The sequence below is a fragment of the Dendrobates tinctorius genome, unplaced genomic scaffold (genome assembly GCF_039654945.1).
Source record: "Dendrobates tinctorius isolate UK_male_01 unplaced genomic scaffold, ASM3965494v1 ptg000063l, whole genome shotgun sequence".
NCBI classification, from domain to species: Eukaryota; Metazoa; Chordata; class Amphibia; order Anura; family Dendrobatidae; genus Dendrobates; species Dendrobates tinctorius.
The window spans coordinates 28,628,232-28,640,418 of record NW_027361731.1 but is presented as its reverse complement, the minus strand read 5'-3'; the positions used below and the strand labels follow the sequence as shown (position 1 = coordinate 28,640,418).

The window sequence follows — 12,187 nt, the reverse complement described above, 5'->3', positions numbered from 1 at the left end:
AATACTGCCCCTATGTACAAGAATATAACTACTATAATACTGCTCCTATGTACAAGAATATAACTACTATAATACTGCTCCCCATGTAAAAGAATATAACTACTATAATACTGCTCCTATGTACAAGAATATAACTACTATAATACTGCCCCCTATGTACAAGAATATAACTACTATAATACTGCCTCTATGTACAAGAATATAACTACTATAATACTGCTCCTATGTACAAGAATATAACTACTATAATACGGCCCCTATGTACAAGAATATAACTACTATAATACTGCCCCTATGTACAAGAATATAACTACTATAATACTGCCCCCTATGTACAAGAATATAACTACTATAATACTGCCCCCTATGTACAAGAATATAACTACTATAATACTGCGCCTATGTACAAGAATATAACTACTATAATACTGCCCCCTATGTACAGGAATATAACTACTATAATACTGCCCCTATGTACAAGACTATAACTACTATAATACTGCCTCTATGTACAAGAATATAACTACTATAATACTGCTCCTATGTACAAGAATATAACTACTATAATACGGCCCCTATGTACAAGAATATAACTACTATAATACTGCCCCTATGTACAAGAATATAACTACTATAATACTGCCCCCTATGTACAAGAATATAACTACTATAATACTGCCCCCTATGTACAAGAATATAACTACTATAATACTGCGCCTATGTACAAGAATATAACTACTATAATACTGCCCCCTATGTACAGGAATATAACTACTATAATACTGCCCCTATGTACAAGACTATAACTACTATAATACTGCCCCTATGTACAAGTATTATAGTAGTATTTTGGATGCACACAGTAGTAATTCTATGCTAACTCAGGACATATTGGGCCTTTGACCTGGAGGCCGTTGTTGAACCTGTGGTTGCTGTTGTCTTTACTGACCCTGGCTTCTGTGGCATAGACGGCTGCGATCAGTGCTATTTGCATTAGTTACAGGCAGGACTCGTCCATCCATTAATTCTGCGGTAGTATTCCGCCAGGACGCCCCGCATTACCTGGTGCTGATAACAACCGGAGGATGGCTTTTCCCACGCTGTGAACGGTCGGTGTCCGGAGAGGGTTACCAGGAGCCCTGCTGTTATTTTGTAGGATTATTTTTTTTATTTCTTTATAACAATGAATTCATTTTGTGGAATATTTACAAACAATGTAGAAAAATAAAGCAAAATTACAACCAGATATTTACACATTAATGACATGGATTCACATAGCGCTGAACCCGTACAGATATCGCTCCTGGGGTGCAAAACTACAGCTGTCTAATATATACAATACTGCAGTGTGCCCATATCATACTGCCGCTATAAGGTATCTATACAACAGTACCATACCGTATCCACATTGTATTGCGGTCTACATAACAGTGCCATACAGTGTCCACATTATACTGATATATGATGTCTACAGTGCCTTGCAAAAGTATTCGGCCCCCTGGAACTTTTCAGCCTTTCCCCACATATCATGCTTCAAACATAAATGTAAATTTTTGGTGAAGAATCAACAACAAGTGGGACACAATTGTGAAGTTGAATGAAATTTATTGGTTATTTTAAATTTTTGTGGAGATTCAAAAACTGAAAAGTGGGGCGTGCAATATTATTCGGCCCCTGTAACTTAATACTTTGTTGCGCTACCTTTTGCTGCGATTACAGCTGCAGTCGCTTGGGATATGTCTCTATCAGTTTTGTACATCGAGAGACTGAAATTCTTGCCCATTCTTCTTTGGCAAACAGCTCGAGCTCAGTGAGGTTGGATGGAGATCGTTTGTGAACAGCAGTTTTCAGCTCTTTCCACAGATTCTCGATTGGATTCAGGTCTGGACTGTGACTTGGCCATTCTAACACCTGGATACGTTTATTTGTGAACCATTCCATTGTAGATTTTGCTTTATGTTTGGGATCATTGTCTTGTTGGAAGACAAATCTCCGTCCCAGTCTCAGGTCTTTTGCAGACTCCCAGCAGGTTTTCTTCAAGAACGGTCCTGTATTTGGCTCCATCCATCTTCCCATCAATTTTAACCATCTTCCCTGCCCCTGCTGAAGAAAAGCAGGCCCAAACCATGATGCTGCCACCACCATGTTTGACAGTGGGGATGGTGTGTTCAGGGTGATGAGCTGTGTTGCCTTTACGCCAAACATATCGTTTGGCATTGTTGCCAAAAAGTTCGATTTTGGTTTCATCTGACCAGTGCACCTTCTTCCACATGTTTGGTGTGTCTCCCAGGTGGCTTGTTGCAAACTTTAAACAACACTTTTTATGGATATCTTTGAGAAAAGGCTTTCTTCTTGCCACTCTTCCATAAAGGCCAGATTTGTGCAGTGTACGACTGATTGTTGTCCTATGGACAGACTGTCCCACCTCAGCTGTAGATCTCTGCAGTTCATCCAGAGTGATCATGGGCCTCTTGGCAGCATCTCTGATCAGTCTTCTCCTTGTTTGAGATGAAAGTTTAGAGGGATGGCCGGGTCTCTGTACATTTGCTGTGGTATGATACTCCTTCCATTTCAATATGATCGCTTGCCCAGTGCTCCTTGGGATGTTTAAAGTTTTGGAAATCATTTTGTATCCAAATCCGGCTTTAAACTTCTCCACAACAGTATCACGGACCTGTCTGTTGTGTTCCTTGGTCTTCATGATGCTCTCTGTGCATCAAACAGAACCCTGAGACAATAACGGAGCAGGTGCATTTATACGGAGACTTGATTACACACAGGTGGATTATATTTATCATCATTAGTCATTTAGGACATTGGATCATTCAGAGATCCACAATGAACTTCTGGAGTGAGTTTGCTGCACTGAAAGTAAAGGTTCCGAATAATTTTGCACGCCCCACTTTTCAGTTTTTGCATTTCCACACAGGAAAGATGTATATCTTTGTACCGTGTTAGCCAGTGGATAGAAAAATATTCAGGATTGAGAGTCCTCAGTAGTTGATACCTTTTAATGGCTAACTGAAAAGATGGTAACACATTGCAAGCTTTCGAGACTCCTCAGGTCTCTTCATCAGGCTAGACTAATACAAAATCTGAAGTCACATATTTATGCACAATACAGCCTAGAAAAAATGCAATAGATAAGACAAGTGACGTGAAGCAGAACTATCAATATGGGAGAGGGAGAAACATAAATATAAACATTGGACCAGTTCATAGATAAGGAGTCTGGATGTTTTATGGTCCTCTGATTGGGGTCTAGTTCTGTGTTGCCCCGCAAGGTTTTAAAAGGAAATTCCTTAATTGATGTAAAAAGACATAAATCCATGCGACACATTCATTCCAGCACTGAGAGTGTCAAAGTTCGTCATAAATTTGTACTCCCAAACTCGTCTCTCTCTCTGAGAATTGAAATTACCTTTCAATACCAGTAATTTCATATCCATGCTGCTGTGATCAGGGATACAGAAATGTTTTGCCACAGGTAGATCCATTCTTTTTTCTCTTATTGTGTGACGATGAGCATTCATCCTTGTTCTAAGCTTTTGCCCTGTCTCCCCCACATACAGACCCCCAGTTGGACATTTAGTACAAATAATTAAGTACACCACATTAGATGTAATGCAGGTGAAAGTACCTGGGATCTTGTAGTCCTGATGTGAGTTGGGGATCTTTATCTTGTCCGTGGTCATTATAAATGGACAGGTTTTACATTTTTTCTGGTTGCACGGAAAGGTTCCTGCAGCTGTTGGAGAGGACAGGGAGGTTCTGACAATGATGCTTCTTAAATTTGGGGGCTGCCTAAAACACAGCAGTGGGGGGTCTGGAAAATGGATTTTAATCGGGCATCTTTTTGTAGTAAAGGTTGTAATTTCCGTGCAGCTCCCCTTAGCACCTCCAGATTTGGGTTGTAGGTGACTACTAGAGGCACTCGGTTATTTTCTTCTTTAGCTTTGTAATGTAGCAGGTGATTCCTTGACAATGTGGTGGAACCAACAAAGAAATCATCATTAAACCTGCTGACAAGGGAAGTGCAATAGTCATGATGAATACGTCAGACTACATGAAGGAAGCAAACAGGCAACTTATGGACACATTCTACTATAGAAAATTGGAGTCGGATCCTACACAGGATTATTACAAGGAACTAAACAAGTTGGTTTCTTGTCTGCCTGACCAGTCCATAAGAGCTGGCGATGACCTGATACCAGAGACTCCAAGAATAGGGACATTCTACATGCTTCCCAAAATCCACAAATCTGGAAATCCAGGAAGACCAATTATTTCATGTGTGGGCACCCTCACTGAGCAGGTATCTGGATGGGTAGAGGGTATTCTTAAACCACTGGTGAAGGATACATCCAGCTACATTCAGGACACAACTGACCTATTGAATAAACTAGCAGCAATAGGTCCTCTACCAGAAGGAACCATCCTGGCCACCATGGATGTGGAATCTTTGTACTCTAATATCCCACACCAAGATGGTTTACATGCCTGCAAATTCTTCATGGAAAACACAGGGACTGATGCTAATGCTGTGGTGAAACTTATACAATTCATCCTCACCCACAATTACTTTGAATTTGACAACAGGATCTATCTACAGGAGACTGGCACAGCTATGGGAAGTAAAATGGCTCCACAGTATGCAAATCTTTTCATGGCCAAGCTTGAAAGCGATTTTTTGTCCTCATGCCCCATCAGGCCCCTGGCCTACTACCGCTTCATTGATGATATTTTAATCATCTGGACGGAGTCTGAGCAACAGCTAAAGACGTTCCACGAACAGTTTAATCAATTTCATCCCACCATCAATTTAACACTCAACTACTCCAGTACCGAGATTAATTTTTTGGACACCATCATTAAGCTAAAAAACAATGAAATAGAGACATCCCTGTATCAGAAGCCAATCGACCGTCCAATATACCTTAAATGGGACAGTTTCCATCCAAAACACATAAAGAACTCTATTATCTATAGCCAAGCCATCAGATACAATCGTATATGTTCCAACCCCATGGATAGAGACAAACACCTTGGTCGCCTCAAAAAGACCTTTTTGAATCAGGGTTACCATCCAAGAACAATTGAAAACCAAATTACAAGAGCCACCAGATTGTCAAGGAATCACCTGCTACATTACAAAGCTAAAGAAGAAAATAACCGAGTGCCTCTAGTAGTCACCTACAACCCAAATCTGGAGGTGCTAAGGGGAGCTGCACGGAAATTACAACCTTTACTACAAAAAGATGCCCGATTAAAATCCATTTTTCCAGACCCCCCACTGCTGTGTTTTAGGCAGCCCCCAAATTTAAGAAGCATCATTGTCAGAAGCTCCCTGTCCTCCCCAACAGCTGCAGGAACCTTTCCGTGCAACCAGAAAAAATGTAAAACCTGTCCATTTATAATGACCACGGACAAGATAAAGATCCCCAACTCACATCAGGACTACAAGATCCCAGGTACTTTCACCTGCATTACATCTAATGTGGTGTACTTAATTATTTGTACTAAATGTCCAACTGGGGGTCTGTATGTGGGGGAGACAGGGCAAAAGCTTAGAACAAGGATGAATGCTCATCGTCACACTATAAGAGAAAAAAGAATGGATCTACCTGTGGCAAAACATTTCTGTATCCCTGATCACAGCAGCGTGGATATGAAATTACTGGTATTGAAAGGTAACTTCACATCTCAGAGAGAGAGACGAGTTTGGGAGTACAAATTTATGACGAACTTTGACACTCTCAGTGCTGGAATGAATGTGTCGCATGGATTTATGTCTTTTTACATCAATTAAGGAATTTCCTTTTAAAACCTTGCGGGGCAACACAGAACTAGACCCCAATCAGAGGACCATAAAACATCCGGACTCCTTATCTATGAACTGGTCCAATGTTTATATTTATGTTTCTCCCTCTCCCATATTGATAGTTCTGCTTCACGTCACTTGTCTTATCCATTGCATTTTTTCTAGGCTGTATTGTGCATAAATATGTGACTTCAGATTTTGTCTTAGTCTAGCCTGATGAAGAGACCTGAGTAGTCTCGAAAGCTTGCAATGTGTTACCATCTTTTCAGTTAGCCATTAAAAGGTATCAACTACTGAGGACTCTCAATCCTGAATATTTTGCATTTCCCCAAAAATTGAAAATAACCAATAAATTTTGTTCAACTTGTCAATTGTGTCCCACTTGTTGTTGATTCTTCACCAAAAATTTACATTTGGTATCTGTATGTTTGAAGCATGATATGTGGGAAAAGGTTGAAAAGTTCCAGGGGGCCGAAAACTTTCGCAAGGCACTGTACATAACAATACCATACCGAATCCTCATTACCCTGATATGTGATGTCTTGACAGTACTATACAGTATCGTACATGAGGTCAAGGTTCTGTGTGAAGAACAGTAGAGCTTTTTGTAGATCAAACAATAACTCTGAAAGCCACGACTCTTCAAATATGGCAAAACAGACATATACAGTGTATATAGAAATTCTGCAGGTCAACTTTTACATTGAGGGCAGAAATGATTCAATGCTGAACCCTAAAATATCTTAGCACCACAAAGCTTGATCAGAAGGCAACAAAGAAGTCGTATGGTTTGGGAAAACTGACCCACACCTGAATGTGTCATGTCCCCCGTAGCCTCTTGTAGGACTTGTTGTCACATTTCTACCAATATGTGGTGGAATCTAGAACGTTACACAGGTCATCATGGTGTAAAGGAGATCAAAAAGGTTCACTAAAAGTCTAGATAAATGTAGGACCCTCAGTAATTGGGAATTAGGAAAACTTGATTTTCTGTAGACCTCAAAATCGAACCTCTTGATGTTCTTGACCACGTGATGGCTTGACAGAGAGGTGGCATCTAGAAAATGTTACACAGGTCATCATGGTGTAAAAGACATCAAAAAGGTTCACTAAACATCTACATTAATGTAGGACCCTCAGTAATTGGGAATTAACAAAACTTGATTTTCTGTAGACCTCAAAATTGAACCTCTTGATGTTCTTGACCAAGTGATGGTAGGACAGCGCCGTGGACCTCTCCCTTACTGGGATACAACGATACATATTACATTACATTCATGATGTCACATGGCGAGACATCTGCCCATACATATCAGGGACGGTCATTTCCCTGGTTGGTGGTCTTCTCCAGTAGAATGGAAGATGATCTCCTCATTCTTCTCAGTAATGGTTCCTCACTCACATCTGTTATGATTTCTCTTATTCTTTTTATATTTCCTGGTGACATTTTGTAAACTGTTTGAAAACGTCCATTTGAAGATTGTCCTTGAAACGACCTGAGTGCAGATGATATTTCCAGGTCTTGAACCTGCTCATCCACTCATGGGTGAGTAAGTGAATCCCAATCATTTCCATGATGAGTTTTTGACCTACAATAAAAAATCTTAGATTTCACTGTCTTCCACCGTCTCCTCTATTGTCTCCCCCAAGGTCAGTCCCCCATCACTACTTTCTGAAACGCTTCTCCGGGCAAAATACTGCAGTGGGGCATTGTTATTGGGGCCGAGGTCAGAGGAGATGTTGACCGTGGCTTGTAGGAGCTGCACTCCACCATTCTTCTTCCCATTCTGGTAGCTTTCACGTTCCAGGAACAATTGACCCTTAGGCTTTTTGCCTCTTTGAGTTTTATATTTCACTTTATTACCAAGGATACAACTTTTACATGGAAAATACTGGAGAAGGAAGAGGTTCCATTGTTTCCGGAGTTCTGCTTTCACCTATCAATAGAAAATGGAGATGATCAAACTTCTGAAAACACACACACATGAAACATACAACATAGCGGGCAGTATTATAGTAGTTATATTCTTGTACATAGGGACAGTATTATAGTAGTTATATTCTTGTACATAGGGGGCAGTATTATAGTAGTTATATTCTTGTACATAGGGGGCAGTATTATAGTAGATATATTCTTGTACATAGGAGCAGTATTATAGTAGTTATATTCTTGTACATAGGGGCAGTATTATAGTAGTTATATTCTTGTACATAGGGGGCAGTATTATAGTAGTTATATGCTTGTATATAGGGGGCAGTATTATAGTAGTTATATTCTTGTACATAGGGGCAGTATTATAGTAGTTATATTCTTGTACATATGAGCAGTATTATAGTAGTTATATTCCTGTATATAGGGAGCAGTATTATAGTAGTTATATTCTTGTACATAGGGAGCAGTATTATAGTAGTTATATTCTTGTATATAGGGGCAGTATTATAGTAGTTATATTCTTGTACATAGGGAGCAGTATTATAGTAGTTATATTCCTGTATATAGGGAGCAGTATAATAGTAGTTATATTCTTGTACATAGGGAGCAGTATTATAGTAGTTATATTCTTGTACATAGGGAGCAGTATTATAGTAGTTATATTCTTGTACATAGGGAGCAGTATTATAGTAGTTATATTCTTGTACATAGGGGCAGTATTATAGTAGTTATATTCTTGTACATAGTGGGCAGTATTATAGTAGTTATATGCTTGTATATAGGGGGCAGTATTATAGTAGTTATATTCTTGTACATAGGGGCAGTATTATAGTAGTTATATTCTTGTACATAGGAGCAGTATTATAGTAGTTATATTCTTGTACATAGGAGCAGTATTATAGTAGTTATATTCTTGTACATAGGGAGCAGTATTATAGTAGTTATATTCTTGTACATAGGGGTAGTATTATAGTAGTTATATTATTGTACATAGGGGGCACTATTATAGTAGTTATATTCTTGTATATAGGAGCAGTATTATAGTAGTTATATTCTTGTACATAGGGAGCAGCATTATAGTAGTTATATTCTTGTACATAGGGAGCAGTATTATAGTAGTTATATTCTTTTACATAGGGAGCAGCATTATAGTAGTTATATTCTTGTACATAGGGGCAGTATTATAGTAGTTATATTCTTGTACATAGGGGGCAGTATTATAGTAGTTATATTCTCGTACATAGGAGCAGTATTATAGTAGTTATATTCTTGTACATAGGGGCAGTATTATAGTAGTTATATTCTTGTACATAGGGAGCAGCATTATAGTAGTTATATTCTTGTACATAGGTGTCAGTATTATAGTAGTTATATTCTTTTACATAGGGAGCAGCATTATAGTAGTTATATTCTCGTACATAGGAGCAGTATTATAGTAGTTATATTCTTGTACATAGGAGCAGTATTATAGTAGTTATATTCTTGTACATAGGGGGCAGTATTATAGTAGTTATATTCTTGTACATAGGGGTCAGTATTATAGTAGTTATATTCTTGTACATAGGAGCAGTATTATAGTAGTTATACTCTTGTACATAGGGGCAGTATTATAGTAGATATATTCTTGTACATAGGAGCAGTATTATAGTAGTTATATTTTTGTACATAGGAGCAGTATTATAGTAGTTATATTTTTGTACATAGGAGCAGTATTATAGTAGTTATATTCTTGTACATAGGGGGCAGTATTATAGTAGTTATATTCGTGTACATAGGAGCAGTATTATAGTAGTTATATTCTTGTACATAGGGGCAGTATTATAGTAGTTATATTCTTGTACATAGGAGCAGTATTATAGTAGTTATATTCTTGTACATAGGGAGCAGTATTATAGTAGTTATATTCTTGTACATAGGAGCAGTATTATAGTAGTTATATTCTTGTACATAGGGAGCAGTATTATAGTAGTTATATTCTTGTACATAGGAGCAGTATTATAGTAGTTATATTCTTGTACATAGGGGCAGTATTATAGTAGTTATATTCTTGTACATAGGGGCAGTATTATAGTAGTTATATTCTTGTACATAGGGGCAGTAGTATAGTAGTTATATTCTTGTACATAGGGGGCAGTATTATAGTAGTTATATTCTTGTACATAGGGGCAGTAGTATAGTAGTTATATTCTTGTACATAGGGGCAGTATTATAGTAGTTATATTCTTGTACATAGGGGCAGTATTATAGTACTTATATTCTTGTACATAGGGGCAGTATTATAGTAGTTATATTCTTGTACATAGGAACAGTATTATAGTAGTTATATTCTTGTACATAGGGGGCAGTATTATAGTAGTTATATTCTTGTACATAGTGGGCAGTATTATAGTAGTTATATGCTTGTATATAGGGGGCAGTATTATAGTAGTTATATTCTTGTACATAGGGGCAGTATTATAGTAGTTATATTCTTGTACATAGGAGCAGTATTATAGTAGTTATATTCTTGTACATAGGAGCAGTATTATAGTAGTTATATTCTTGTACATAGGGAGCAGTATTATAGTAGTTATATTCTTGTACATAGGGGTAGTATTATAGTAGTTATATTATTGTACATAGGGGGCACTATTATAGTAGTTATATTCTTGTATATAGGAGCAGTATTATAGTAGTTATATTCTTGTACATAGGGAGCAGCATTATAGTAGTTATATTCTTGTACATAGGGAGCAGTATTATAGTAGTTATATTCTTTTACATAGGGAGCAGCATTATAGTAGTTATATTCTTGTACATAGGGGCAGTATTATAGTAGTTATATTCTTGTACATAGGGGGCAGTATTATAGTAGTTATATTCTCGTACATAGGAGCAGTATTATAGTAGTTATATTCTTGTACATAGGGGCAGTATTATAGTAGTTATATTCTTGTACATAGGGGCAGTATTATAGTAGTTATATTCTTGTACATAGGGAGCAGCATTATAGTAGTTATATTCTTGTACATAGGGGTCAGTATTATAGTAGTTATATTCTTGTACATAGTGGGCAGTATTATAGTAGTTATATGCTTGTATATAGGGGGCAGTATTATAGTAGTTATATTCTTGTACATAGGGGCAGTATTATAGTAGTTATATTCTTGTACATAGTGGGCAGTATTATAGTAGTTATATTCTTGTACATAGGGAGCAGTATTATAGTAGTTATATTCTTGTACATAGGGGTAGTATTATAGTAGTTATATTATTGTACATAGGGGGCACTATTATAGTAGTTATATTCTTGTATATAGGAGCAGTATTATAGTAGTTATATTCTTGTACATAGGGAGCAGCATTATAGTAGTTATATTCTTGTACATAGGAGCAGTATTATAGTAGTTATATTTTTGTACATAGGAGCAGTATTATAGTAGTTATATTTTTGTACATAGGAGCAGTATTATAGTAGTTATATTCTTGTACATAGGGGGCAGTATTATAGTAGTTATATTCGTGTACATAGGAGCAGTATTATAGTAGTTATATTCTTGTACATAGGGGCAGTATTATAGTAGTTATATTCTTGTACATAGGAGCAGTATTATAGTAGTTATATTCTTGTACATAGGGAGCAGTATTATAGTAGTTATATTCTTGTACATAGGAGCAGTATTATAGTAGTTATATTCTTGTACATAGGGGCAGTATTATAGTAGTTATATTCTTGTACATAGGGGCAGTATTATAGTAGTTATATTCTTGTACATAGGGGCAGTAGTATAGTAGTTATATTCTTGTACATAGGGGGCAGTATTATAGTAGTTATATTCTTGTACATAGGGGCAGTAGTATAGTAGTTATATTCTTGTACATAGGGGCAGTATTATAGTAGTTATATTCTTGTACATAGGGGCAGTATTATAGTAGTTATATTCTTGTACATAGGGGCAGTATTATAGTAGTTATATTCTTGTACATAGGAACAGTATTATAGTAGTTATATTCTTGTACATAGGGGGCAGTATTATAGTAGTTATATTCTTGTACATAGTGGGCAGTATTATAGTAGTTATATGCTTGTATATAGGGGGCAGTATTATAGTAGTTATATTCTTGTACATAGGGGCAGTATTATAGTAGTTATATTCTTGTACATAGGAGCAGTATTATAGTAGTTATATTCTTGTACATAGGAGCAGTATTATAGTAGTTATATTCTTGTACATAGGGAGCAGTATTATAGTAGTTATATTCTTGTACATAGGGGTAGTATTATAGTAGTTATATTCTTGTACATAGGGGGCACTATTATAGTAGTTATATTCTTGTATATAGGAGCAGTATTATAGTAGTTATATTCTTGTACATAGGGAGCAGCATTATAGTAGTTATATTCTTGTACATAGGGAGCAGTATTATAGTAGTTATATTCTTTTACATAGGGA

At 36.9% G+C, this 12,187-nt stretch overlaps 1 protein-coding gene across 1 annotated transcript in view; it reads right to left on the bottom strand.

The window, feature by feature from the left end:
* Nucleotides 1-7,235: 7,235 nt before the first annotated feature.
* Nucleotides 7,236-12,187, bottom strand: part of GLP2R (glucagon like peptide 2 receptor) — a 127,699-nt gene continuing 122,747 nt past the window's right edge. Inside the window, exon 13 of the mRNA XM_073579761.1 lies at nucleotides 7,236-7,758. Coding sequence (XP_073435862.1) covers nucleotides 7,426-7,758 — 333 coding nt within the window. The 3' untranslated portion in view covers nucleotides 7,236-7,425. The remainder of the gene's footprint in view (nucleotides 7,759-12,187) is intronic.